Source organism: Podarcis filfolensis (assembly GCF_964270895.1).
Source record: "Podarcis filfolensis genome assembly, chromosome: 4".
Lineage (NCBI taxonomy): Eukaryota > Metazoa > Chordata > Lepidosauria > Squamata > Lacertidae > Podarcis > Podarcis filfolensis.
In genome coordinates this window covers 9,670,214-9,698,196 of record NC_139607.1, presented here as the reverse complement: position 1 = coordinate 9,698,196, position 27,983 = coordinate 9,670,214, and the positions used below count along the sequence as shown (strand labels likewise).

Genomic DNA, 27,983 nt, shown 5'->3' with positions numbered 1-27,983 from the left:
TCTTCTCCGAATATTCTAATGTCAGGCAATGGGTAAATTCTATGCGACATTATAGGAGGAGAAGGATGAGTTAAGGTGTGGTGCTAGTGTTTTTTATCAGGATCTTGTCTTCAGTGCCACCTAACCTTCCTATTGGAATTACTGCTCACGTGGTTTTTCTTAGTTCCCAGTAGGTCACAAGACTTGCAACTTCTTAAGTTTTAATGAAAGCTGAACCTTTAGGGTCTAGTACAGTGGTAAGGTAAAGGTAAAGGGACCCCTGACCATTAGGTCCAGTCATGGACGACTCTGGGGTTGAGGCGCTCATCTCGCTTTACTGGCCGGGTCATGTGGCCAGCTTCCGGGTCATGTGGCCAGCATGACTAAGCCGCTTCTGGCGAACCAGAGCAGCGCACGGAAACGCCATTTACCTTCCCAATGGAGCGGTACCTCTTTATCTACTTGCACTTTGACGTGCTTTTGAACTGCTAGGTTGGCAGGAGCAGGGACCGAGCAACGGGAGCTCACCCAGCCGCGGGGATTCGAACCGCCGACCTTCTGATTGGCAAGTCCTAGGCTCTGTGGTTTAACCCACAGCGCCACCCACGTCCCTACAGTGGTACCTTAATTCGTTCCGGAGGTCTGTTCTTAACCTGAAACTGTTCTTAATCTGAAGCACCATTTTAGCTCATGAGGCCTCCTGCTGCTGCTGCGCCGCCGGAGCATGATTTCTGTTCTCATCCTGAAGCAAAGTTCTTAACCCGAGGTACTATTTCTGGGTTAGCGGAGTCTGTAACCTGAAGCGTATGTAACCCGAGGTACCACTGTATATCCCTGAAAGGGGGAGGAGAGGGTAGTTTACCTTGACTAGATGTGCAGGTTGAGGGAATGTGAAGCCAAGTACATGACTCGGCTTTTTGGTTTCTTTAAATGCCCCCCAACTCAACTTCAGCAAAATTTCGTGGTGCATTAAACTTAAAGTGCATCAAATTTTCCCACTGTTACAGTAATAATGGCAATTACAATTCAGGTCTTGACTGAACCTCTTACATGGTGAGTATGGAGTGTGGGAACGCTTTAAAATGTTGTACTGAAACTCATTTGCTACGCTTTTCCTTATCGCCTGCTGTCAGGCTGGCAATTGCCCGACGCGCTCGCAGTGAGAGTGAATCATCTGCGCCGTCGAGTCTCCCTTCTTCCTTCTCTGCCCCATCTTTCCTGAAAAGCTTTTACCAGAGCTCAGGAAAACCATCTCCTCAGTCTGAAAATGAGCTCCCCCAGAGGTGAGAACACTGGTTTCTGCCTGGCCTGCCATTTTGCACTTCCGATGCAGCCGGCTTGCGATAAGGAATTTTTGCCACTCGCTTCTAAGTGAGATACTTCACTTGTTTCGTGAAAACCTGTGAACAGAGCATTCTCTGGAAATGCCTGCTGAGGGTTACAGCACAGAGATCTTGCATAACTACTACACTGTTTTCTGACTAATGCCAAAAAAAAAGAAGAAAGATCAACATTGCCAAACCCAGTAAGTGAAAAATCATGAGGTTTCTAAATATACTGATTGTTGTTTTTCCCCAAATGGAATATTTTTTTAAAAACCCTGCATAAATCTGTATATGACTTTAAATTATTCCTCTGGACAATCTCTGCATGTCTCCCTAGTGTAGTCTAGTACAAGACTTGGATGTGGAAGCACTTTTATTCCTCAAATAAAACAGATTTTCTGTCATCCTCAGCACCCCATCCATAGACAGGGGAACAGTCTTGTTCTACCACACAGAATGGTTGTAAAGTTTGTTTGAGGAGATGATAACGAGCAGGGCATTTTACACTACACACTTTGAAGTGTCTCAGATTTTTAAAAATAAACGACCTTTATTGCTGAGTTATCAATGTAAAGAAAATAACCCAGGGACTTTTAAAAAAGAAGAGAAAAAATGGCAATGTTGATGATATTAGTTGGTATTATACTAATTAGCTGCTTAATCGTGTGCTGTATGGCAGGGGCAATGTGAAGGCTGCCCATGTGTGACTAACATTGGCATGCTTTTGTTGTTTTTAATGCTTTAAATGAGGAATATAATTTGCACTGGGCTGCTAGTACCTGCTATCAGGGAGGCTTGTTATAGGCTGTGTGAACTGACCTCCCTTTGGCCAACCTGGATATTTGCATTTTGAAGGCACCCAGTTACTGGTATGATTCAACCACTGCAGTTATGTTTAGATTCCCCAAACTGCCCTCCTTTCAGTACACAATGACACATACTATACGGCAAGTGTGAATTTCCCTCCACTTCTGAGCATGACAATGAAGGTTTTGTGAAGCCCCAGCGCATGAGGAAAGCATCAAAAAGTAACAGTGGTACATCTCTTTGGTGATGCACTTGAATGGTTTCAGAATTGTGATTTCACCACTTTTGCTGCTCGCGAAAGTGTAGGCAGTCTGCGGACCCTGATGTGGAGGATATTGTGCTTCAGCCTACTTGTAATGTCTCTGTTTAGATTTTATTTTCACTGAACCAAAGCAATGTTCCATTTAACTGGAGGTCTGCAGGCCCAGCAGTGTCCACTGGCCCCAGCCTGTGGCCTTCTGTCTCAGGTACTGTTCTTTGCCAAACTGGCTTGTGAGTATGCAAGAAACTTTGGACCTGGACCCAAAGAGTCGAGGAGGCTGGTGGTGCACACTGATTCACACGGAATTAATTGGCTTACCGGGATTTCAGTGAAGAACAGTGATAACCGTAGCTCAGAAATATCACGGGGATGTGTCTTTCTTTCCTGCTAAACCCAAATGTCACCCTGCAGACCATCTTATTAGAGTGACAATGTTTTGTCTGATGCAACCAAAAATTATTATTTAACCATATTATAACTTAAAATGTGATTAAATCTGGAGTACATCTAGCCAGCATCTCTTTCACGCCAAGGTCATTTGCTTTCAAACTCCCATCTCAAGATTTTTCAGCTGTGGCGACTTCAATAACAAACTGTTGCTCGTATCTCTTTATTTTGCAAGTTTAAAACCGCAATGAGCTTTGAAAACAGTAAGTGGGTGTTAGCATTCTGGTTGGTACAGATTTTAATAGGAGCAGGAGTGTTGTTCCTGATTTTAAGCAGTTAAAGCACTGTTGATGGCTGAAGGAGGCAGCAGAACTATGAAAACTACCTTTCTAATGGAAGTGCTGAAATGCCACAGGCAAAAGAAAAGCATTCTTTTCTGTGTGAGGAATGCCTCTTATAAGATAACACATATCGTGCATGTGTCTTTCTTTAAAATTTACTGTAGGCAACTATATGCAGATTTAATTGATCAACTGTATCTGCTAAATTAGTGGACTAAGGCTTCTTTAATCTGGCTATAGCCCTACTTTTAATAGGTTCTCTTTTTATCTGTGTTATCCTATAACTATCAGCTAAAATCCGCCTACCTTGCGGAGGGAACCCTATACTGTTCTCATCCTGATCTTCACCTCTTTTTACTAAATATTTCTGTGGGGAGGAGCATCTTGGCCTCATCTTCCTAGCTTAGTCGGCAGAGCACGAGACTCTTACTCTAGGCTCATGGGTTCGAGCGCCACGTTGACCAAAAGATTCCTTCATTGCTTCATTCCTTCCTTCATTCATCCTAGACTCTCATGGTTCCTTTCAGCTCCACATTTCTGTTATTCTATGGCCTCTTATTGCTCCTACTATGCATAGCAGGTTATCGCTGTTAGTGATGGACTTAAGTCATGAGCACTCCAATTCATTGACTGGCCATCTTATTTACAAGTTATATATGTAATTGTAAAGCTGTTGAGTTTCATAATATTTCAGGCATTTCATCAGCATATCTATCATCTATCTATCTATCTATCTATCTATCTATCTATCTATCCTTTATCTATCTATCATCTAGGGCTTAGGTTTTTCTTCTTGCACTTCTAGGGCAACCAGGAAAATTGGATGTGTGGTCTTGTGTAATTCAGAGTAATACAGAGAGAGATAAGCAACATCGTAGTCAACCCATCAGAGGATTAAAACTGATAGGAATCTTTCAGCCTTAGGACACATTAGTTAAAGGCTTAAGCATCTGAGCCGCTCTTTTCTATTCATCGGGTGGGTGTGTTTTCATTTTCAGCTAACATCAGTGAGTACATACACAGGCGAAGGCGTGAATTTCCCTTTTAGTTTTCTGCTTTCCTTCAAAGGAAAGGAGAAGTTGAACTGAAAGCAAAGCTGGGAGACAATGCAGATTTTTCATATGCTGCAGCCCTAAAGATTTACTTTTGGGTGAGTTACGGCTTGCGGGTTAAAACTCAAAAATGCTCCATTTGTGAACAAAATAAGGGAAATTATCTTTGAAAGACGGTTGTGGAACTGTGCTACCAAGAAATCTAGAGCTTGTTGCCCTTGTCGTTTAGGAAATTCCCTTCATTTATTTGGAGAAGCTCAAGGCTTATGCTGATGAAACTGGAAGAAGGAATAGAAAAGGGCTTTTGTAATTACAGTGTGGTTTTGGTACCAGATCGTTCTAAAAGGACCTTTTTTTCCTGTAAAAGTTTGCAAAAGTAGAGGCAAACTTCACAGGATCTCACAGCTGGCTAATAGGAGACTGGGTTCATGGCCAACCAGGTAGTTTTAAGTGTTTTGCTAATTTCTTTCTGATGTTTCACAACTTATCAGCAGCTTCAGAGTAAAAATACAAAGTGAGAAACTGAACTTTGGTTTTCTTTGCAGTTTTGATTTGGTGACTTTTATCCTGCTTGTCTCTAAGAAGGTGCATTAAAACCTAGATGGGTTTAGTATGGGTTAATGGAAGTCCTTTTATTTGTTTGTGAGAGCAATCTCTAAAGTAAAAGGACTAGGTTGGAGCTTCAGTGTAGGGCGTTTTTTAATTAAAATGTAGGGAAACAATAAACACATTTCGCTTTCAGAAGGCAGTCTTACTTGCATTTGCTTCACTCTAAAGCTGCTGTTACACTTTACAAGCAAAAGTTGGTAGTACTACTTACCCCCTAGAAACTGCTCTTGCTAAGCTCTAGGGGATTTTGCCATTTCTTGTTGAAACCATTTTTTAAAAAACCTAGCGAAGACTTGCATTTGCTACCTGCTTGGAAAACTAGGTTACTTGGGATCAGAAAAATTAAAGGTCTACAGGAAGACATATTGCACAGCATTCATTGATCTGAGCTCAGTTTTTGCACAACTAAAGTAGGGTGCATCTATGGCTATCCTGTTTAGAAATTAACATTTTATTGTTGAGTGGGGGGCAACAAAAGAGGTCGAAATAGTTCTTTCTTGGTGCATTATTTATATAAAAGCTATCTCACGCCCATTTTCTATGTATTTAAAATATTTCAGATTGTCAAATAAGGGCATTCTACATACTTTTGATTTGTCACAATATTGCAATGCATTTTGAGAGAGTTTAGAGGGTTTTCTCTGAAAATGCATGTGTTTCTCCTTTTTATGGCTCTAGTTTCTTCCTCTTTTGTAGTTCAGTCTTTGTAATTCTGTGTTTGACTATATTCACTCTTCATTAGTCTAGAATATATCAGTCTGATTTTTAACTCTATCACAGCAGCCAAACTCTTTTAATTATATCTGCATTGCTTTTATGTACTGATCTTGTACTGTTAGCTTTAAATATTAAGTAGAATATTAATGTAATGTTACATTAGTGGAGGTTAAAAAAATACTTGCATATTCTGTTTAGCTTAGAAATGAGGCACATTAAAGATCCTTTTTGAGGTGCTGGCAGAAAATACTCTTTGGTCCTTGGCTAGTGCTTAGATAAGAGAGCAAAGGTCTCTAGATATCTTTCTTTCTTTCGTTTAATATGATGGGACTTGCTTTTATTCAGTTTCATTCTTTGTCATGGTGTTTCACTGCTTTGTATGCTGTACAAAATCATCTCCTGAAGCTCTTTCTTGTCTGCGAATTTCAGGTTCTAGAATATTTCAGTCATGATTCTTTAAAGCACGCACAAAGGCCCAGGAATTAAGAATTTAACAATTGGAGACTGTTCTGGTAAACTTCACGATGAAGAAAAACTACTTTCTATCATTATCAGGACATACAGACCTAGCAACTGAAGCAAAAAAAGAAGGGGTCTGTATGTCCTGATAATGATAATAATAATAATAATATAATAATAGCAATAATAATAATAATACCACCCTCTGGGGGGCTTCCAACAGAATATTAAAATACAATAGTCTATTAAACATTAAAACTTCCCTAAACAGGGCTGCCTTCAGATGTCTTCTAAAAGTCTGGTAGTTGTTTCTCTCTTTGAGTCCAATATTCCAGTGTTGGTGATTCCGTTTCATTAAAAAAAAATCCTCAGTGTGGCTAAGCAGAATGACAGCAAAATTCAACACAATAAAAACCGTTCATATCAGCAGTTAAAATACCTTGAAAACTCCACAGATGAAATGCCAGGGAGATGAACAGCTTGGCAAGTCAAATTCCAGTAGGAAACAGAAGGTCTTTGTGCAATAATGTGAAGGTCTTCAAGGAAAGCCTCCTTCTGCAGTGAGTTCTAAAGCCAGGATTTGGCCCCAGAGAAAGCCCTGTCTCATGTTCCAACCAATTGGAACTTGGATGTTGGCAGCATGCAGAAGGAAGACCTTAATGAGCAGGCAGGTTTGTAGGGGAGGAGATGGTCCTTCAGATATCCTGGACCAAAGCCCATATAGGCAGTGCTAGAACAATAGGTGCCAGTACTCAGCATGAAGTTATTACATTAAGTGCTGCACTTTTTAACAACAGCAAAAAGAGGTCTAGTACTGCGTGCCCTTAAGTACACCCTGAAAAAAACCCCCACACTGCATATAAGGCTTTAGAAAAGGCAGTGAGCAGTTTAAATTAGGCTCAGAAACAAACTGGAAGCCTGTGAAATTGATGCACTTAGGAAATTGCAAGTTCTTTTAAATTTATTATTGTTTTTAATGTGTCCAGCCCAGTTATCTTGACTTCCTTTTACCTGAAGATAGAATCTGGCATTGTCCCATATTCAAAGCAGAAGTTCTGAACTATGAGCCATAACCGTAATATGTATAAGCACATATTGATGCAATAGAGTGCTGGACATGAATATTTTTTTTCAGTGGGTAACAAATCTACCCTAAATTTGCCATCTTGAATAGCCAAAGGATAATAACCAAACGTCTAGAAGGGTGTGGGGCTTAATTTCCACAAGACAATAGGCAACATGATTGTTCAAAGGTTGCTTGAATAAATAGGATCTTCTCTTTGCTTTAGATTGTAAGCACTTTGGGATACTGGCATATCCTTGGCATATGTCCTGAAAGGCAAAATAATAATAATAATAATAATAATAATAATAATAATAATAATAATAAATTTTATTTGTACCCCGCTTTCCCCGGCCAGAGCTGGGCTCAGGGCAGCTAACACCAGTAAAATTACAGAAAAAAAATAATAGGGGGGAAAACCAATTTAAAATACAGGTTAAAATGCAATTTAAAATGCAGCCTCGTTTTAAAGTAGCTGATAAATCAAGACCGTAAGGGGAGGGAAACATAAGGGTCAGACCGAGTCCAAACCAAAGGCCAGGCGGAACAGCTCTGTCTTGCAGGGACCTAGTCTCTTGTGACAGAGCGTTCCACCACGTCAGGGCCAGTGCTGAAAAGGCCCTGGCCGTAGATGAAACCAATCTAACCTCCTTGAGGCTTGGGGCCTCCAAAATGTTATTATTTATGGACCTTAAGGTCCTCTGCTGGGCATACCAGGAGAGGCGGTCCCGTAGGTACATGGGTTCTAGGCCGCATAGGGCTTTAAAGGTCAAAACCAGCACCTTAAACCTGACCCTGTACTCCACCGGGAGCCAGTGCAGTTGGTAAAGCACTGGATGAATGTGATCCTGCAGCAAGGACCCCGTAAGGAGCCTTGCCGCGGCATTCTGCACCCGCTGGAGTTTCTGGGTCAGCTTCAAGGGCAGCCCCGCGTAGAGCAAGTTACAATAATCAAGCCTGGAGGTGACCGTCGCATGGATCACTGTGGCCAGATCAGGGCGAGAAAGGTAAGGGACCAACTGCTTAATATGGCAGAGATGGGAAAATGCCACCTTTGCTGTGGCTGCAACCTGCGCCTCCATGTGCATTGATGCTATAAAAATTATTTTTAAAGCTTCTCTTCAAAGGAGTTGGACAAGGAAACCATTCTTGATCATGCACCCTTGTTCTGCGTTTCCCTTTTTGTCCATTTTGTGGTGGTACAAATTTGGGTGCAAATAAAATGAAAAGAAGTTATGGCAGTGGCTTCTCCACTTCTGAGAGATAACAATGACATCTTTACCACGCATTATCTCATCTATGAAAACTTTTGACATCACAGCTGCAAACAGAACAAACTCTGATTCTTCTGAAGAAGTAAAATTTTGATACTTCATTTGCTTTCATGCACATACAAGCCTCGTGGAATGTGGATGCAATTTGAAAAAGAGAGACTTAATACGCTTGTTTGGACCTTCATGTCAAGTTCCTTGTGTTGTTTAGCCTTATCTATCCAGTAAGCCTAAGGCAATTGTTAATCTTCAGGTAACCTAGAAGCTGAGATCAATAGCATTTTTAGCTTAGATTACAGATATATGGACATGAGGGGAAAACACACACACAGAGTCTATTCCCAATTTTGATAATGAGGGTTCTGTTAAATACAGTTTTCCTTCTTCTAATAAATATGCAATGTGCAACATAGTTTGCCGCAACTCTAAATATTCGTAGATTCCAAAATTGTATGGGAACTGCAAAAAACTTGTTAGAGATTTGTGGATAAACTTCCAGGTTTCTGGTTGTAGAAACAGTACAGTGCCTAGGACAAAAATACAGTGAGAACTTGGGCCCAGATGAGGCCAGTGTCCTTAATGAAAAGATCTGGGAAGCCTCGCTATATGGCGATTACATTGAACTGATGTAATCCTTTGTGTGTTCAAGGCTGTTCCGCTGGCTTTGCATGGCCATGGCTAGGCTTCTGTCAGTCTTCCTTGATGCTGACTTGGGCTGTTGTCTTTTCCTCCTGATCCTGCAGTGATGGGGAAAGAAGAAAAAGGACCTCCTCTGTGTGCAGCAATGACTCTCTAAATGCTGGCGGAATTACTCTTACCCCCCGCCGGATTTCCTGGCGGCAGAGAATCTTCCTAAGGGTGGCATCGCCCATGAAGAAATCGCCCTCAGCAATGCCACTTCAAGGTCAGTTTTCATTTTGAGGCGGCAGTTTATGTCACGACAATTTGATTTCATATCTCTGTTTAAGAGTGGCAGTTTCCAGTCTGCTCTTAAAAGAAGTGGGCAAGTTCTGCAAGACCCAAGTTTGAATACTTGATATGCTTGTTAGGTGCATGTTTTGTTTTAAGGTTCCAAATGGATTTTTTTTCCAGGTAGTTGGCCTTTTTGTGGCAGTATGCTATCGAAGTCAGAGTCAAGTGTATGATTGACTATCCCTGTATCTTTCAACATGTCGTTCTAAGAGTAACCACTTCAGTTGTCTCCAGAAACACATGGCCACATCTCCTCCTATCTGCTTCCGAATCATGTTTCCTTCTGACCTCCCTGGTAACATTTGGTTAACAACTATATTATGCAACGTATCTTTGCCGCCAGCACTGCCTTGACCTCAAATTACAGCTAAGGAAGTCGTATGGGGTGGTGCAAGAGAAGATGTCTGGTGGCAACAGGCTAATGAACATAAGAAGAGTCCTGCAGGATCTGATCCAATGTTCATCTAGTCCAGGGTTTCCCAAACTTGGGTCTCCAGCTATTGTTGGACTACAGTTCCCATCACCCCAACCACTGGTCTTGCTAGCTAGGGATGATGGGAGTTGTAGTACAAAAATAGCTGGAGGGAACTCCTGATCTAGCCCAATATCCTCCTTATGCACAGGTGCATCTGGAGAGCCCACAAGCAGAGTCTGAAGTAAATTCATTATGTCAGGCATGGCCAAACTTGGCCCTCCAGATGTTTTGGGACTACAGTTCCCAACATCCCTGACCACTGGTCCTGTTAGCTAGGGATGATGGGAGCTGTAGTCCCAAAACATCTGGAGGGCCAAGTTTGGCCATGCCTGCATTATGTAATTGCTTCTCAGCTACTGACAATCAGAGTTAATATTGTTACATGTAGCTCTGTCCTCCATGAATTTGCCAGTCTGCATTAAGACCATCAAGGCAAATGATCATATCCCTTCCTTTTACCTCTTCTGAATCTCCTGCCAGCCAGTTAAACTGGATGAAAGGAAGGGACAAAAGGGAGGGACAGAAACTTCTCTCTCCTCTTTCTTCACCCCGTGCTTGTCAACCACCTTGCATCATTTGGGCCTGTATCATACCACCTTTCAGGTGCTATGAATCAGATGTGATGCAGATGGTATGGACCATCTTTCCTTGGTTTTAAAAGAATATGTTAGAGATACTTTGTGTCCTGTTTAATACAAATTCCTAGCATAGGAAAAGGCAGGTGTTGGGTGTGTGCCAGATCACCAGATCTGTCTCAGGTAATGAAGGCCAACCGGGCAAAGCTAGATCAACTCTTGGTTAAGATTGGCAAAGTTTCACCCCTGGAGGAAACTTTCTGCTAATTGCAAGTTCGCTGCAGTACTGCTTTCAATGCCTAAGTTGGATAACATCCAGTTATCATATTGACAGGCTCTGCTGCTAGGAGAGCGCTCTAGTAACAGTTTTGGATGCTAAGTCAAAAGGAACACTAATTACATCTGGCAATTAGCAGTTCGGAAGTATTTATTCAAGGGAGGCCATAGGCCAGAAAGAAAGGGTTTTGTCTTTCCCTAAAGCTAGTCTGCAGCTCATAAGGGAATATATAGCCTTGGCACTTTACTCTCGAGAACAAAACTTGCAGAATTATGTATCTCTGCTTGCATTTTCTGACTCGATTGTTATATTCAGCAGAACCACAGAAGATGAATGTTCATTAGCACTTGATTTCCAAAATTACACGCAATAGGTGACACTGTTATAGAATGGCTTGTCTGTCTGTCTAGCAGGGCAAACTGTGGATGCAAAGAATCTTAAAACAAATTTGTTGACTGGTGTGTGAAGAAGCAGTATTGGATGAGATAATAATCCCAGAGTTAGGCTGTATCAGGGTATCAGGGTATCAGACATTATAAAAGTTCCATCTTGCTTTCTTATGAGGGTATAGTTGGGCTTGTAGCAACATGTCCTTAGGTCCATGGGCTTCAGTTAGGGTAAAGGGAAAGGGACCCCTGACCATTAGGTCCAGTCGTGGCCGACTCTGGGGCTGCGGCGCTCATCACGCTTGGCTGAGGGAGCCGGCGTACAGCTTCCGGGTCATGTGGCCAGCATGATTAAGCCGCTTCTGGCGAACCAGAGCAGCGCACAGAAACGCTGTTTACCTTCCCACCAGAGCGGTACCTATTTATCTACTTGCACTTTGACGTGCTTTCAAACTGCTAGGTTGGCAGGAGCAGGGACTGAGCAACGGGAGCTCACCCTGTTGTGGGGATTTGAACCGCCGACCTTCTGACTGGCAAGTCCTAGGCTCTGTGGTTTAACCCACAGCACCACCCACTGTCAGAGCTACCCTAGGTCCCAGCTCACAAAGGACCAACGCTGCTTCGTTGTTAAGTACAAAAGTCTTTATTGAAGTTCAGTTTCACTTCCAGAGCCGCAGCGCGCAGCTCTACGTCTCAACCATTAGACCGCTGCTCTTTCCTCCTCTGGGTCCGCCTGCCCGCCGGGGTCTCGCCCTTTCTAGCCTCCTCTGACGCTGATTCCCCTGAGCCGTCTCCCTCCCTCCGGCGGGCTTTAGGAGCTGGTTCCCCATCCGGGTCTCCTGCTGTCCCGCGCGCCTGCACATTTGAACTTGGCGCGCGCGCCCAGCCAGCAGTTTTCCTCCTAACCGTTTCACTGCTGCTGTCACTGCTTCCCCCTTCGGGGGGGCTAGCTGGGCTGACCTCCCTTCCGTTCCTCCACTCTCCGATGGAGGCGTGGTCAGCCCTGACTCCCTCTCTGGAGGAGACGCTGGCCCTGACACATGTGACTCTTCCCCCCCACTACGCTCTGGTGGGGAAACTGGTCCCGATCCTCCACTGCTGCTTTGGGGTTCCCCTCTGGCTCCTTGTTTCTGGTGCGTCCCCCCTGGGACCCCCCTTGCCCTGACCATCGGCGCCCCCTTCTGGGAATCTTCTGATTCGCTGGAGAAGCTCATGAAATCTCTCGGGCCACTGTCATACTCCCCTACGCTGCCCTCGGATTCTTCCCCTTCGCTCTCCAATTCCTCTCTCCCCATTGCTCCTGCTCCTGATTCCCTGACACCCGCGTTCCTTCAGTTAGGGTAGTATATATGTTATTGAGTGCTGGAGCACAGACTAAAAATACTACGTACTACTGTTATTATTTATAGAGTGTCATCAATGTGCATGGCAGTTCTGCAGAATAAGCAAAAAAACCAAAACCCCAGTAACCCAGGTCTCTCTCCTAAGAGGAGAGACAAGGGAGATGGGTGAATGTGAGCATATACAGTAATATAATAAATAAAACCCTAATGATGGATGTTCATGCATATTTCTGCCACCATACTAGAACTCTCAAATTGTATTGAATAAATCCATGTCTAATGCAGCGATATTTTGCAGATGGAGGTGATGTAAATGAATTGTTGCCGCTGTCTCCTCTTGCACGATCTTTTGATGAAGACCCCCTTGTTTCCTTATTGCAAAACGATGATCTTCAAGATAAGACTGGGGAGAAAAAGAACTCTGAAGAGCTGCAGAGTCTGTGGAGAAAAGCCATCCATCAGCAAATACTGCTACTTCGAATGGAAAAGGAAAACCAGAAATTGGAAGGTTAGTGAAGGTTAAGATAAAGAATGGTTGCTCTGCCTTCCGGGCTTGGACGTCCCAGGAATTAGTTAACAAATTCCCTGCGGATTTGAAGCAGAAGTAGCTAATGAAATGGTATTGTGCGACTGCCTTTTTCATGGGCTTACATTTCGTCCTTCAGTATAAAGGTTTTTGGTATGCGTCACAAAATTAAGAAAAAACTTTAAGTAAATGACAAGCCCATCCTGGATGGCTTTTGGGTCTGGCTGGACCTGCGATCCCTGTTGCAGTTCAGCACCTTAAAACTATGTTTATTTTCCTTAATCTGTAAGATGATAGGCAATTCCTGCTTCCAATTTTGCCTCCAGCTTCACAGCCCTTGCTGCCATTCTTTCCTTCTTGCCACTTTTGCTCTCCAATCGACACAAGATAATATCACCAAGGCAGCTACCTGCAAACAAACAATAAACCAATAAACGCCCATAAAAATGGCGAAAGTAGTTTCTTTCCCAAATTGCTTTTAACTTAAACAATAGCAAACACAGTAAATAAAGACTTTGCTTGTAATATATATCAGTGGTTCAGTCCTTATTTCTTCTCTTTCCAAAATATATTTTATGACTTTGCTCCGGTAATCCGACGTTTCGTCGCTAAAGAGCTTAGTCATTGAGCTCTTTAGTAAATAATATACAAGAGAAGACAGTATATAAACGATTTAAAGCAGGGACATATCTGTCCCCACCTGCATGTTTCCATCGGGAGGAGCATAGAAAGAGGACGATCTTTTTCAGTTTGTTAAACTGGGGATAGTGTTTTGTGTCGACTGCAGTAGTCATTGTATCACCACCCTGTTCATTGTTTTGTTGTTATAATTTCTCCCTCCAGCTAGACTATCTGCTCCTTTCTGTTCTCTTGCCAGCACAGTAGTTTTCAGCTGTGTTCCTCAGGAGTTGGCTGAGGAAATTAGTATTGCCTGGCTGCCTTTAGGGAAACTTGACTACCTGTTTTTGCTCTTTGCCATCAGTGCACCCGCAAAGAGAGTACAGTGGTACCTCGGGTTACAGACGCTTCAGGTTACATACGCTTCAGGGTACAGACTCTTCTAACCCAGAAATAGTACCTTGGGTTAAGAACTTTGCTTCAGGATGAGAACAGAAATCGTGCTCCGGCGGCGCAGTGGCAGCAGGAGGCCCCATTAGCTAAAGTGGTGCTTCAGGTTAAGAACAGTTTCAGGTTAAGAATGGACCTCCGGAACAAATTAAGTACTTAACCCGAGGTACCACTGTAATTTGGTGCATCAGTTAGGGCACACTGTCAGTTCATACAGGGCATTGCAATGTCCCATCATTCCACATGGGTCCTAACATCCTCTGTTCTATGAAATGTTCTGTGGCACACAAAAACACACAAAAACGTGGAAAGGTTTTCTCAAGGGTTGGAGGCTTTAAAACTAATGTCATTCGAACATTGCCTCTGGAATGTCACTGTCTTAGTGTGCACAAAATATCCCAGCCAGCTTAGAAATTCAGCAGAAGCTGAAAATTAAATCTTTTGCAACTTCTTGTATGTACAGAATTAGTGTGAGGGTGGTCAGTGCTGGGCCCACCCCTAACATCCTGGGTTTTTTTCTATGTGGAGAAGGGGGTTTGTATGTGTTGTATTTTCTCCCTCCCCCCCCCCCTCACTCACTCACATATCTTCAGCTCTGATGAGGTGGCTGAGGGATAAGCAGGTCCTTAAATGGGACACTCAACTTTTCAAACATTACCACAGAATTTGGACTTTGTTTGTTTCATTTATTTATTGTTAGCTTATTTGAACTGTCTGGGAGGTGCATATGGGCATCTGCATCATACACCATTTGGCAGAGATACTTGTGAAGAAATTGTAAGCAGAAGTGCCTTGTAATCCCTTTTTTCATAGTTTTGTGGGTTTAAAGAAGCATAAAGCAAACACCTCTTTCTCTTTCTCCCATAATAACGTTGAATTATGAAGCGGTGAAAATGAGAAAACAAATTGTGGCAGTGGGAATTCTGCTTGAGTGGAAGTTCCTAATCAGTGTGTTTCAGCTGGCTGATTTGCATCAGCTTCAAATTCTTTGCTATATCACATAGCATTTAACATTGCATCGTTCGAGGGCTGAGACAACGTATAAACCTGCCTCCCTTCTTCCTCACCTTCCCATGCATAGAGAGTTTAGTTGATAAAGCAAGTTTCAGCAGAGTTCACTCCTGCCTTTGTGCAATTTATTTCTGCCCGTACACCCTCTTTGCTTATTCATCATCAGATGAGATTTGTTGACAAAATACTAATAAAAATACTTCCTATTCTTCTTAATGCTGTCGAGGAAGCTTGAATTATATTTTCTTTTATAGAAGGTAAGATGCACGTAAGGAAAATGTTTTCTTCCCCTCCTTATATGTAACTCACTATTGAAAGCACTGCAGATAGTAGAATAGCACTAAATCTTTCGCAGTTTGAGTGATGGAATTGTAGCTTTACGTCTTGCATGTGCTGCTTCCATCTATTCAACCGTCATGTTCTTTGCAACTCCACCAAATCTAATGATTAGCTTTAGGACAGGATAATCACATTGTGAACCATATAGTGGAATTCAGATCATCCGCAGAAGGAGCTTGTGTACCAGGCTGGCTCAGGGGAGACAGCTGAGCGCATGTTCCCACCTTCCCACAGGTTTTAAGAAAGTCTTCTGCTATTTATTCTTGAGTCTTACCGAACTTTCTACAGCTTTAGTTTAAGAGCTGGTTGTACAAGGCTGTAAGTGTGCAGAGCTTTTGCACAGTAAGAGAACACTACTGTGGGTAACTGCCCCCAAACATGCCTTCCTAAACTTCGGCCTGTAGGATGGTTGACGGGACATAACCTGATATGTGGCCTACATGGCATTAACTGCTGGTCTGTGGTCCATCATCTGAAATGGTCTGTGCCTTGTGTTCTCTCTTGCAGCAAGCAGAGATGAGCTCCAGTCCAGAAAGGTTAAGCTGGACTATGAGGAAGTTGGTACTTGTCAGAAAGACGCTATCAATATCTGGGATAAGAAGCTGTTGAATTGCAGAGCCAAAATCAGATGCGATATGGAAGATATCCATGCAACTCTGAAAGATGGTAATTTTGAGTGCATTTTTTTTTTTGAGACCTTGCATTTTTCATCTGTTTGAACACCACCATAGGCAGGGAATGAGCCTGATGCAAAGCAATGACATTTTTCTGGTGATTTCCCCTTGCTTTTGTTGCCTTGCATTTCCAGTTGAAAACTGGGAAATTATAGTCTCTCTGAGTTTTGGGAAAGGAGTGGCTGACAAATAAAGATTTCTGGGCTCTACAGTAACTAGAGAAAGGGAGTGCTCCACTTGAATTCGGGTGGAAAAGTAAACTAAAGCTCAGGAAATAGGTCTGAAAATTCTGAGGCTCCTGGGTCAGCAAAAGGATCCCATTTTTTTGCCCCATTACGAGGCTACAGTGGTGCCTCACAAGACGAAAAGAATCCGTTCCGTGAGTCTCTTCGTCTTGCGGTTTTTTTCGTCTTGCGAAGCAAGCCCATTAGCGGATTAGTGCTATTAGCGGCTTAGCGGGCTTAGCGGATCAGCTGATAAGCGGCTTAGCGGATCAGCTGATAAGCGGCTTAGCGGCTTGGGAAAAAGGGGGGGGGGAGGAAAAAAACCCCGCAGGAACTCGCAAGACATTTTCGTCTTGCGAAGCAAGCCCATAGGAAATTCGTTTTGCGAAGCACCTCCAAAACGGAAAACCCTTTCGTCTAGCGGGTTTTCCGTCTTGTGAGGCATTCATCTTGCGGGGCACCACTGTACAATAAATGAGATGTTGAAAGTGTTCATGTGGAACAGAGTGTGTAGAAGTTCAAAATAATGACCCTAATGGTTATAAATTAGAAATGGGTAATCTTTATATTTGTAGTGAACTCTATTAAATCACCCCACAATCCCCTGAATAATTTTGTTTTATATCTTTGTGTGTTCAGGTGTTCCCAAAAGTCGCCGGGGAGAAATATGGCAATTTCTTGCTGTGCAGCATCGCGTAAGGCACCGGCTACCAAATAAACAGCAACCCCCTGATATCTCTTACAAAGAACTCCTGAAACAGTTGACAGCTCAGCAACATGCGATCCTTGTAGACCTAGGTAACTTTTTTTCCATAGTCAGGACTTTAGGTCATGAACAGGTTGGAGGTGGGGGTATGTGTGGGGCGGGGGAGGGACTTGTTCCAAGTTAATCCGGTTCTGCAGATTGTATAAATTGTACAAGTGAAGTACCAGGGTAACACCTCTTTATTTTGCATAAATTCATTTTTGTTTTGTTTTGCCACCGGGTAAAGAACTATGTGAGCACTGAAGACTTACTCTTTCTCTCTTGAAGTCTTATTCAGCCACCCGCTCTGGTTTCTGGAACGTTAGGTGGCACTATCTGTAAACATGCATATTTTAGCCACGAGGCTTAGAAATCTGACGTTCAACAAAGAAAAGAGGTTTTTTGGGAACCTGAATTTTGTGCCTAGTGTTCACTTCTGTACTTCTTCTGTGCCCCCCAAATCTTGCAGGATGCTCACATTTATTGTTTTATGGCTGCCAGTTGTTATGCCTGGAAACTGCCCCCAGTAATAAGCACCCCGTTTTTCATTTGCTTAGGATGGTTGATTTTCACACTTCTCATGATCATGGGCTCAGGAGTAGCACAGTGTAAGGAACCAAGAGAGAGAGGGAGACTTCCTAGTCCTGCCAAGAGACGAAAGAGAAGTTTAACATTCTGTTGCTATTGGATAATGGGGTGGTAGTCAATGAAGGTTTACTCAAAGTAGACCCATTGAAAATAACAAACATGACTAAGTTAGGTCCATTGATTTCAATGGGTTTGCTCTGAGTAAAACTTAGTTCTACCCGGAGACTGAGGTCCAGCTCCGAGGGCCTTCTGGCGGTTCCCTCACTGCGAGAAGCCAAGTTACAGGGAACCAGGCAGAGGGCCTTCTCGGTAGTGGCGCCTGCCCTGTGGAACGCCCTCCCACCAGATGTCAAAGAGAACAACTACCAGGCTTTTAGAAGACATCTGAAGACAGCCCTGTTTAGGGAAGCTTTTAATGTTTGATGCATTACTGTGTTTTGATATTTTGTTGGGGGCTGCCCAATATTATTATTATTATTATTATTATTATTATTATTATTATTATTGACTAATGCCCACGGTTAGGAAGTGTATATAACAAGGGTTATATCTGTGTATGTGTGTGTAAGCAATCACTTTGGAAGCTAGTCATGGCTTGCTTCCCAAATGATAACATACGCTGGTAATAGAACTTCTGATGATTTTTATTCTGACTGAGTGTCCTGTGAGTTCTTCATTCCAGATCACAACTCACTCTCTCTCTCTCTCTCTCTCTCTCTTTCTCTCTTTCTTCTGCACCAGGGAGGACCTTCCCAACACATCCTTACTTCTCTGCTCAGTTAGGAGCAGGGCAGCTCTCCCTCTTCAATCTTCTGAAAGCTTATTCCTTGCTGGACAAGGAGGTGGGCTACTGCCAAGGTATCAGCTTTGTAGCTGGGGTGCTGCTGCTCCACATGAGCGAAGAACAAGCCTTCGAAATGCTCAAATTCCTCATGTACGACCTCGGCTTCCGGAAGCAGTACAGGCCGGACATGATGTCGCTACAGGCAAGGCAGAAATAGGCTTCCACTTGGGAGAAAATGTTACACTGGGAGTTGGAGACAGCACGGCAGAAGGCTCATGAACTAAATGTGGCCTGCCGCCTGGTTCCCTTTGGTTTCTGATCTCTTGTCGTAATCAGATCAACCTCTCTTACCACTGTTTCCTGTATTGTCCCTTAAAAGCTCCCATTGGCTTGTTGAGCAGTTCCCTTCCCTGTGTTTTTCTCAACCATTTCAGCAGTTTACACTATTCACTGCGTACTCTGCTGCCAAATATTCTGCTGCTCCAAGACTTTATTAGGTACCTTCAGTGGAAGTGATGAATGAGAGGAACACGGTGTTAGAAGCTAGCTCGCTTCATGGCCAGGCTTCATCCTCACTCAACTTGTTGCAGTGGAAAAGTGATGTGGCAAACTATTCCCTCACTCAGAAATAGGGTCTTTTTTTTAAGTGTAAACCTCTGTTGGCAATGTAATAAGACGTGGCAGCTGATCAGTATCTTCCTGCTTTACATTTCTCGATTTTGAGGGAGAGCTGTGCAGATCTCTCCCTCCTCTGTGCTGTTCTGGTTGGAATTCCAGAGTGCTAGTTCACAGGAGAGTACTTTAACTCTTTCAACATAGTTTATCAGTTAGAGTAAGGGACAAACGACACATTATTTGGGAGATCCGTGATCATTTTCTAGCTTAGAAAAACCAACCTGAAATACAACCTTGGGTGCTGTGAATCTGAAAAGCTGCCTGCATTAGTGACTATGACACATCTTAAGGCAGTGAATTCTAGCTATGCACATATACACATGTGGCCACACCTTCTGGACAGACCAAGCATCATGTGAACAGCAGCCACAGGGAGAGGGGACCCAAACAGCCTCAGGGTTTCCCCCTGGGGAAACTGTGATAGCAGGTACGAATTGCACAAGAAGTCACAGAAATTCTTAATCTGAGCCAGTGTGGTGTAGTGGTTCAGAGCGGTGGACTCGTAATCTGGTGAACCGGGTTTGCATCTCCGCTTCTCCACATGCAGCTGCTGGGTGACCTTGGGCCAGTCAAACTTCTCTGATGTCTCTCGGCCTCACTCACCTCACAGAGTGTTTGTTGTGGGGGAGGAAGGGAAAGGAGAATGTTAGCTGCTTTGAGACTCCTTCGGGTAGTGATAAAGCAGGATATCAAATCCAAACTCTTATTCTTCTTCACTCTCCCTTATTTTAATACAGATCCAGATGTACCAGCTGTCAAGGCTACTGCATGATTACCACAGAGACCTCTACAACCACCTTGAAGAGAACGAGATCAGCCCCAGCCTTTATGCTGCCCCCTGGTTTCTGACTTTATTCGCTTCGCAGTTTCCATTGGGATTTGTAGCCAGAGTGTTCGGTAAGAAGCTTTTCCGTGTATTGGCTGGGCAGATCAGTAATCGGCCCCTCCAAATTGGTGGTTTTGTGAGGGGGGGTCCTATTCTGCAACACGCCTTTGACGTAATTATAGTGCCTTTAGTGACAGATTTATACCAGACCAGCCACATTTAATTCTGCTTTACGCTGGCTAACATGCATTGGCTTACTTGACATCAGCTTCTCATGTGTAAGAATGGTTCCCTAATTTGTGTGTGTATGTAACAAAACATCCTTTTGAGTAGTTTGGGTACTCCTTCTGCACTAGAACAATTGTTTAAGACTTCTTTTTTTCCTGAAACTGATCCTTCTGCAGGAATTTTTTAAAAGTGTATTTCAGGATCATCATCATCATCATCATAAAATAAATAAATTATTTATATCCCACCCTCCCCAGCCGAAGCCGGGCTCAGGGCAGCTAACAACAATAAAATAGTACAAAATTCTAAAATCATTCATTATAAAATTAGTTCAAATCAAATTGATGGCAACCATTGGGCTAGAGATTCTGTGAAGATTGCCAAAGGAGGGAGTCAGGCTGTGCCCTGACCAAAGGCCTGGTGGAACAGCTCTATCTTGCAGGCCCTGCGGAAAGATGTCAAGTCCCGCAGGTCCCTAGTCTCTTGTGACAGAGCGTTCCACCAGATCGGAGCCACAGCCAAAAAAGCCCTGGCTCTAGTTGAGGCCAGCCTAACCTACATTTCATTAGCTCTTGGGCCATGGTGACGGTTCGCTATGCTAACCAAGCCATGTGTTGTGCTTGGATTTTACTTGAGAAGACATGACACGTTTTCTTGACTTGGAATATTAAAACATGTATGATATATATGTTAATTATAAAACATGTTTTTAACAGATAAGTGTAACAACACAAAACAAATGACTTTTTTTAATCCCCTTGAATCTTCAACATAAATATGTATATAAAACAACGTTTTCAATGGGAAACACAATCTAATCTATGTTTTGTTCTCTGCCCTAGACATTATATTTCTTCAGGGAACAGAAGTCATATTTAAAGTAGCACTAAGTTTGCTAAGCAGCCAAGAGGAGCACATCATGATGTGCGAGGCTTTTGAAAGCATCGTCGAGTTTCTGAAAAACACTCTACCAGACATGACAAGGCTCCAAATGGAAAAGATTATGACGCAGGTAATAATAGTCTGTTCCGCCCCCACACAAACGGTATAATGCGTTGATAATGCATCACTTGGCCATTCAGTTATACGATAGTGCCTAAAGAACTGAGCTGTGAACCAAAAGCCCCTGGCTTGAACCTCGCTTCTCCCATAAATTCACCAGGTGGCTTGAGGGAAGCCGCTCTCCAGCCGCTGTCTAGGATACAGCGAATAATATCTGGCCTTCCTTACAGGGTTTTTTTGTAAGGATTACTGAGCTGATGTACAGGAAGCACTCTGTAAAGTTCTCTGTTGTTCTAATGAGAAATATTAGGTTGTAATCCCGACACTGTGAGTCATATTGCTCATACCCTGGTTCTTTCAGTTTCCACCTCAAGCCAGCAGACTGGGTGCTTGCTGTGAACAATTTCATGCACAAGCTGTAAGTGCCTTTGACACCATCCTGGGAGTGCAAAGCTCTGGTGTGAAGCCATCTTTAAGGAGTTGGCTAGTTAGCTTATATCTGGGTGAGTGGAGGAGATTGAAAACTCTGTTCTGTGAAGGACTACCTGAAAAAAACACTCTCTGTGCGTCAGTGCTATAACTTTATCTTGCAGTTTCAAAATATTGCCATATTCGAAGTATTTTTTAAATTAATGTTTAAAGAACATTTTAACAGAACAGGATAAAAGAAAAGGTATACTATATCATTATAGAAGTGATCAATTACAATTCCATATATGCCTATCTAATGTATAGGCATTATTATTATCATCCAAATACATACATGTATATTTTTAGCAGGGATGCGGGTGGCGCTGTGGGTAAAACAGCGCCTAGGGCTTGCCGACCGCATGGCCGACAGTTCGAATCCCTGTGGCGGGGTGAGCTCCTGTCTTTCGGTCCCAGCTCCTGCCCACCTAGCAGTTCGAAACCTCCCTAAGTGCAAGTAGATAAATAGGTACCGCTTTATAGCGGGAAGGTAAACAGCGTTTCCGTGTGCTGCGCTGGTGCCGGCTCGCCAGAGCAGCTTCGTCATGCTGGCCACGTGACCCAAAAGTGTCTCCGGACAGCGCTGGCCCCTGGCCTCTTAAGTGAGATGGGCGCACAACCCTAGAGTCGGACACGACTGGCCCGCACGGGCAGGGGATATCTTTACCTATATTTTTAGCCTGCTGTATTTTGTATAAATGTTTTACAATTGTGAAAGGTTAACAGCTAAATACATTTTAAACAAACAAATGCACACTTGCAGCATCCTCCAAATGTCATCGGAATATATTACAAATGTGTGTGCGTTTAAAAAAATGTACAAATGTGTGTGTGGTTGGTTGGTTGGGTGTTTGGGTTTTTAACTGTAAAGGTAAAGGTACCCCTGACCATTAGTGGACAACTCCAGGGTTGCGGCGCTCATCTTGCTCTATAGGCCGAGGGAGCCGGCGTTTGTCCGCAGACAGCTTCCGGGTCATGTGGCCAGCATGACTAAGCCGCTTCTGGCGAACCAGAGCAGCGCACGGAAACACCGTTTACCTTCCTGTCGCAGCAGTACCTATTTATCTACTTGCACTTTGACGTGCTTTCGAACTACTAAGTTGGCAGGAGCAGGGACTGAGCAACTGGAGCTCACCCCATCGTGGGGATTCGAACCGCCGACCTTCTGATCGGCAAGCCCTAAGCTCAGTGGTTTAGACCACAGCGCCACCCTAGTCCCTGTACTTAGCTGCTAATCCTTGAAGCTTCTTTGAGTTAGCTGGGGAATTTTCTTGACCTTTTGCCAACATGCTATCTTACTGACATTACTCTCTGCCTCTGGTAAGATTCATCTCTTTATTGGCCTGTCCAGAAAGTGTGTTAATGTAGCCACATCAGCCCAAGTTGCATAGGTTCCACCTGGGTCCATACACTTCAGTTTGGAACATGCATGCTGCTGATTTTTCAAGATTGCATATTTCAGGCTCATTATCCAGAAGCAGATTCTGGTCTTGAGAGTCATCCCTTCTGGGGGAGAGGTGCAAACACCTCCTTGACTCATGTAACCAGTTGAATGAGGCATCTTCGTAGTTGTTCAGATGGTCCTATTTGCCTGAATTAAACCCGGTGGGACCTCTCAGGAAACTGGTTTTCTTTTCTTTTTTACACACATTACAAATTACACACACATACAAAGAATTTATAGTCTCATACTACAAAAAGAAAATTAAAGAAAAAACAATTAAGAAAATAGAAAAGAAAATACAGAAAAAAGAAAGAAGAAAAAGCAGATTTATGTGCATAAAAAAACTTAATCTTCCTAATTAATAAACACTTAAATAAAAAAGACTTCTGACAAAATGAGTCTTCCAATCATTCTCATTGTACTGTTTATACTGTCGTTGTTTTCCCTGCACAGTTTTATATTCTTTAATATTGTTCCCATCTACTCCACAAACGGCATTTGTTGTGTTTACAAGTATCACTCAAGTTCTGCTAATATGGTTGTGGTTGGTACAATATGATCTCATATAATCCTGAAATATTCTCCAAATATTTTCTCTTCTATCGGTAGGTCTTTGAGATGGATATTTCCAAACAGCTGCACGCCTATGAGGTGGAGTACCACGTTCTGCAAGATGAACTGCAAGAGAACTCAAATCTCTGCGATGATGGGGAGGCGCCCGAGAAACTCGAAAGGGCAAACAATCAACTGAAGAGGCAGAATATGGACCTCCTGGAGAAACTACAGGTAAACTGCCAAGGGCCAAGCTGCATGTTGTGTCTTTATCCTGCATTGCAGAACCAGTGTGGCACATGGGGTTGGCCTAGGAAACCTAATAGGTCCGTTCAGGCTCTCTGATTCTCTAAATGTTTAGCAGAAGACCCGGGTCTGGGCTAAACAAAAGGAGAAACATCAGGAGCGGGTACTTGACGCCCTCCTATATTCCAGCCTCTCTTCCTCAGAGGAAAACTCCCAGTCCTTTGTTTGGTGGCTGCGGAAGAGGATTATGGAGGAAGAGTGAGCCACTCCTGCCAACAGTTCTCTTCAAATTCCATCCTCTCCCGTTTTTTTTACACATTTGTCAAACATCTAGATCTGATGGTGAAAGCTTCGTTTGGTCTTCAGGTTCATTGAGGTAGGATAGGAAAACACACCAGGTTGTATCCATCCATGCCAGAGTAGAAGGGCCATAGCCCAGTGGGAGAGCATTTGCTTTGTGTGCAGAAGGTCCCAGGTTCATCCCCAGGGAGGGCTGAGAGGAACTTATTTCTCCTGAAACCCTGGAGAAATGCTTCCAGTCAGTGTAGACAATATGGAGCTGGGTAGACACTGTGGTAGTAGGGAGGCGGGTGGCGCTGTGGGTTAAACCACAGAGCCTAGGACTTGCCGATCAGAAGGTTGGTGGTTCGAATCCCCATTGTTTGGTCCCTGCTCCTGCCAACCTAGCAGTTCAAAAGCACAAAGTGCAAGTAGATAAATAGGTACCGCTCCGGCAGGAAGGTAAACGGCGTTTCCGTGCACTGCTCTGGTTCGCCAGAAGTGGCTTAGTCATGCTGACCTCATGACCCAGAAGCTGTATGCCGGCTCCCTCGGCCAATAAAGCGAGATGAGCGCCGCAAACCCAGAGTCAGTCACGACTGGACCTAATGGTCAAGGGTCCCTTTACCTTTAGACACTGTGGTACCCCAGCACACAGTTTTGGAATGGCTGTTGCCAAAGTGCAGTAGACTATGACTAGAAGTTAAGATCCACAATAAAATAGCTTTGTGCAACTAGTTCTTTTCAGTAAACTGGAAATTAGATATGCCTGTATCACAAGAACTACAGCGAGCAAACAGGAAATGCTTTATCCCCAATGCACCTGAAGGGAACAGTGAGCAATTTGTATAACGTATTTGCAAGCAATTTATGCAGGTAGTTGCTATGTGTTTCTGCTCTCAAGTACACTCGTTTTAAAAAATCCTTTTCCTGCTTTCCGATTAGGCAGCCCATGCTAAAATCCAGAGTGTGGAATCGAACCTGGAAGACGTCTTGGAAAGGGAGAGCAAGATGAAGAGCTTAATTCAGTCTCTGGAAGAAGAGAAGGCGCTCTATAGAAAGACTATTGAGAAAATCTGTAAATACTTGCCAGAAGAGGTGCTGCCTGACTGTGAACAGCTGCTAAAGGAAGCAAACTGTAACCCAAGCAAAATTTAGAAATAAGCCATAAGTGAAGCGTTGCAGGCAACACGGTTTCGAACAATAAAGAAAAGGGAAAACGACAAACATAGAAGGTATCTGCATAATCACACACGGGTACTGGGATTCTTCTAGCAGCGGAGAGGCCTTTTAAAATCTTGATATGCAAATCCCAGGTTAAATGTTTTTAATAATGGGTGTACATAAATAGCAATGCAAAAAAAAGGAAAGCAAAAGAAGATTGGATCTAAAGAAGACAATTAGATGTATATTTAGGAATTGGTGTAAAGGGAAAGAGATGAAAGTCCACCCTTTTGGACCGCTGGTAACTTAAATGTCAACTTCAGTATGTTCTCTGGATCTAGTGAAAGGAACATGTTGTTGTCTTTATATACATTGATCAATACTTGAAAAGAAAACAAGAATGTAATTGTTCCCCTCCAAAGAACAGCATGTTTTCCATTTTAGTTGGGGATTTCTTTTGTGTTTCGTGTAAGGTTTTTTTCTGTGTGTGTGTGTCTCTGGCCATTTTTGTGGAGGACATCCCTGTAAGCTCTTATGTGCCTGCAGTTCATTCTGCTGACTTCCACATACGTCCAAGAATAACCCTGACCGGCTGTCATTTTGCGGCTCAGCTGTTGAGGAGAGTTCAACGGGGCCATGTTTCTCCTGCATGTAGAGAAGTGGCCATGCCTTAGTCTCCCCAACGGAGGCAAGAAAAGCAAAGGTTGGAAGCCGTTCCTCTTCCCCCGTTCACTGTGGTGTGAAATTAAGAGCCGAAACAGGCTCTTGGAAATCTCGCATGATGTATCTCGCTGGAGATACACCATGATGAATAGCCGGTTGGCTGTGAAATGTGTGAACGCTCCCTGAAATAAACTACTCCCTTCATATACAGAACTAGCTCTGTAGCAATAGCTCTGTAGGTGTAGGAATTATTTTATGGGGGGAAAGAATCAGAAAGTTTTCGTTTCTCGCCCGTCTTCTCACATGATGCACACCAACAGATACGTTACATGGAGTTCCTGCCTGCCTGCTGGCACATAAGATAACCTTTATTTTAAGTGCTGCTTCATGCAGTTTAATATGTGATGATACATGGTTTCAACAAGCCAAAGAAACCTTGTAAGAGTCCCCAACCTCTCTCTGTGCAAAGAGCCAATGACCCGTCCAGATTTTTCCCTTTATTGGGATATGGGCACTGACAAACCTTCAGGATTCTCTATGTAGACTATCACGATGCCTCAAAAATGCCCTTGCCTCAGAGAAGCAGATAGACGTGTTTACTCTGCAGGGAAGTCATCGTCCAAATCTAGTGGTTAGTACATTTCAGCTTAAGATATCTGTTCTGTAGCGTACCTTTTCTCGTTTTGTTTAGAAGCAGGATTCAATACCAATAGACACAGTTCAATGCTTTTCCCGGGCTTTTTCCATTCTTTTATCAGTCTCTGCTTTTGCACAGCGCTGAAGATCTGTTGTTTCCGGAAGCCATTTCTGTCTTGTAGACCTGACCCTGAAGTCAGTCTTTGATCTGAGGGAGCTATGAAAATAGCAGTTAATCATGCGCAGGAAATTTGCATTTGTGGGAACATGCTTGAATCAAATTATCGTAACATCCAGTGGGGATTTATTTGTTATATTTTTCCAGGTATTGTTTTTTTTTAAAAAAAAAAAATAATAAGCCAAGTGCCAAATTCAGCCAAGTGTCTTACTCATAGGTGTGGGGTGAGCTGGAGAGAGTGCCAATGTTTCCTTTGTAAAATGCATAATGCAAGCGACAAGCAAATCCGAGGGACAACAAAGCTGGTTTGCTGATTTAAAATGGCAGTATCAGTCTTTTCTTGTTAGTTGATAACAATGGTGTGATCATCACGGGGCACAGTCTAGCAGGAGTGGATGAAACAAATAGGTGACATTGTAGAAAATTCCACTGTGGAAGACAGATTTCTAATAGATTGTGCCTAGCATTATTTTCTTGCAGCTGTTGCCTCTTACCCAAATGAATAAACTCACATGGAATCCGGTGAAGTCATACTAATAATTGCATTTTCCCAGGTGGAAGAGGGAAAGTAATTCTCCTTTTTTTTTTTGCAATTTCACTTGAAGCAATATTGTGCATACAGAACCCGTCCCATAGAACCGTTGAACTGTGTACTGCATTGATCAACTTGTTTAGGCGCACATTGCAATTTTTTGCAGAACTTTTTTTTTTTTAGAGGCAGAGAAAGTTTCACCCTAAGTTGGACTTATTCACATGTATCATTTGGAGAATTTCCAATAAATGTCATTGCTGCATTTGCTCTGGTTGTTTTCATTCGCGATACAGATCTTTTGCATGTGAAGAGAGGAGTTCCTGTTCCTCTTGTGTATCAGCAAAACTCATACTTGGGGGGATCACCCAATTAAATTAACTGGCAGTAAGCTCAGGACTGGCAAAAGAGAGCATCTATTCAAACTGATTTTTAACGGAAAATTAATTGTGGAATAATTCCATTAATTATGGAATTAGCTGCCAAAAGAGAGTGGCTTAGATTTGACACATCCATGGAAGAAATTGGCGGCTAAATTTGTTGGCTGAATGGAGTCTCCATATTAAAAGGCAGTAGACCTCTCTGTAGCAGCGGCTATAAACAAGCCAACCTCCCGGCTGGTTTATGAGCGTCTTCAGGACACCTGACCGCCTGGCTGCTCTGGGAAATTGAATGCTGAACTGGATGGACCCTTGACCTCAAAATCAAATACGTGCTGGAAATGTAAGGAGAAAGAACGTACTTTTTACCATATGTGGTGGTCTTGTAAGAGTGTACAGTGGTACCTTGGTTCTCAAACTTAATCCATTCTGGAAGTCCGTTCCAAAACCAAGG

At 43.1% G+C, this 27,983-nt stretch overlaps 1 protein-coding gene across 5 annotated transcripts in view; it reads left to right on the top strand.

Annotated features, from left to right (window-relative positions):
- TBC1D4 (TBC1 domain family member 4) overlaps nucleotides 1-27,414 on the top strand; it is a 96,005-nt gene extending 68,591 nt beyond the window's left edge. For 4 of the 5 annotated variants that reach the window (XM_083610414.1, XM_083610413.1, XM_083610417.1 and 1 more), the window contains exons 11-20: nucleotides 1,113-1,262; nucleotides 9,016-9,176; nucleotides 12,599-12,808; nucleotides 15,752-15,910; nucleotides 16,782-16,940; nucleotides 18,217-18,461; nucleotides 19,672-19,831; nucleotides 20,831-21,000; nucleotides 23,512-23,688; nucleotides 24,925-27,414. In XM_083610414.1, the coding sequence (XP_083466540.1) occupies nucleotides 1,113-1,262; nucleotides 9,016-9,176; nucleotides 12,599-12,808; nucleotides 15,752-15,910; nucleotides 16,782-16,940; nucleotides 18,217-18,461; nucleotides 19,672-19,831; nucleotides 20,831-21,000; nucleotides 23,512-23,688; nucleotides 24,925-25,137 (1,804 nt within the window). In that variant the 3' untranslated portion in view covers nucleotides 25,138-27,414. The remainder of the gene's footprint in view (nucleotides 1-1,112; nucleotides 1,263-9,015; nucleotides 9,177-12,598; nucleotides 12,809-15,751; nucleotides 15,911-16,781; nucleotides 16,941-18,216; nucleotides 18,462-19,671; nucleotides 19,832-20,830; nucleotides 21,001-23,511; nucleotides 23,689-24,924) is intronic. The other variant, XM_083610415.1, reaches the window with a different exon arrangement.
- Nucleotides 27,415-27,983: the final 569 nt, after the last annotated feature.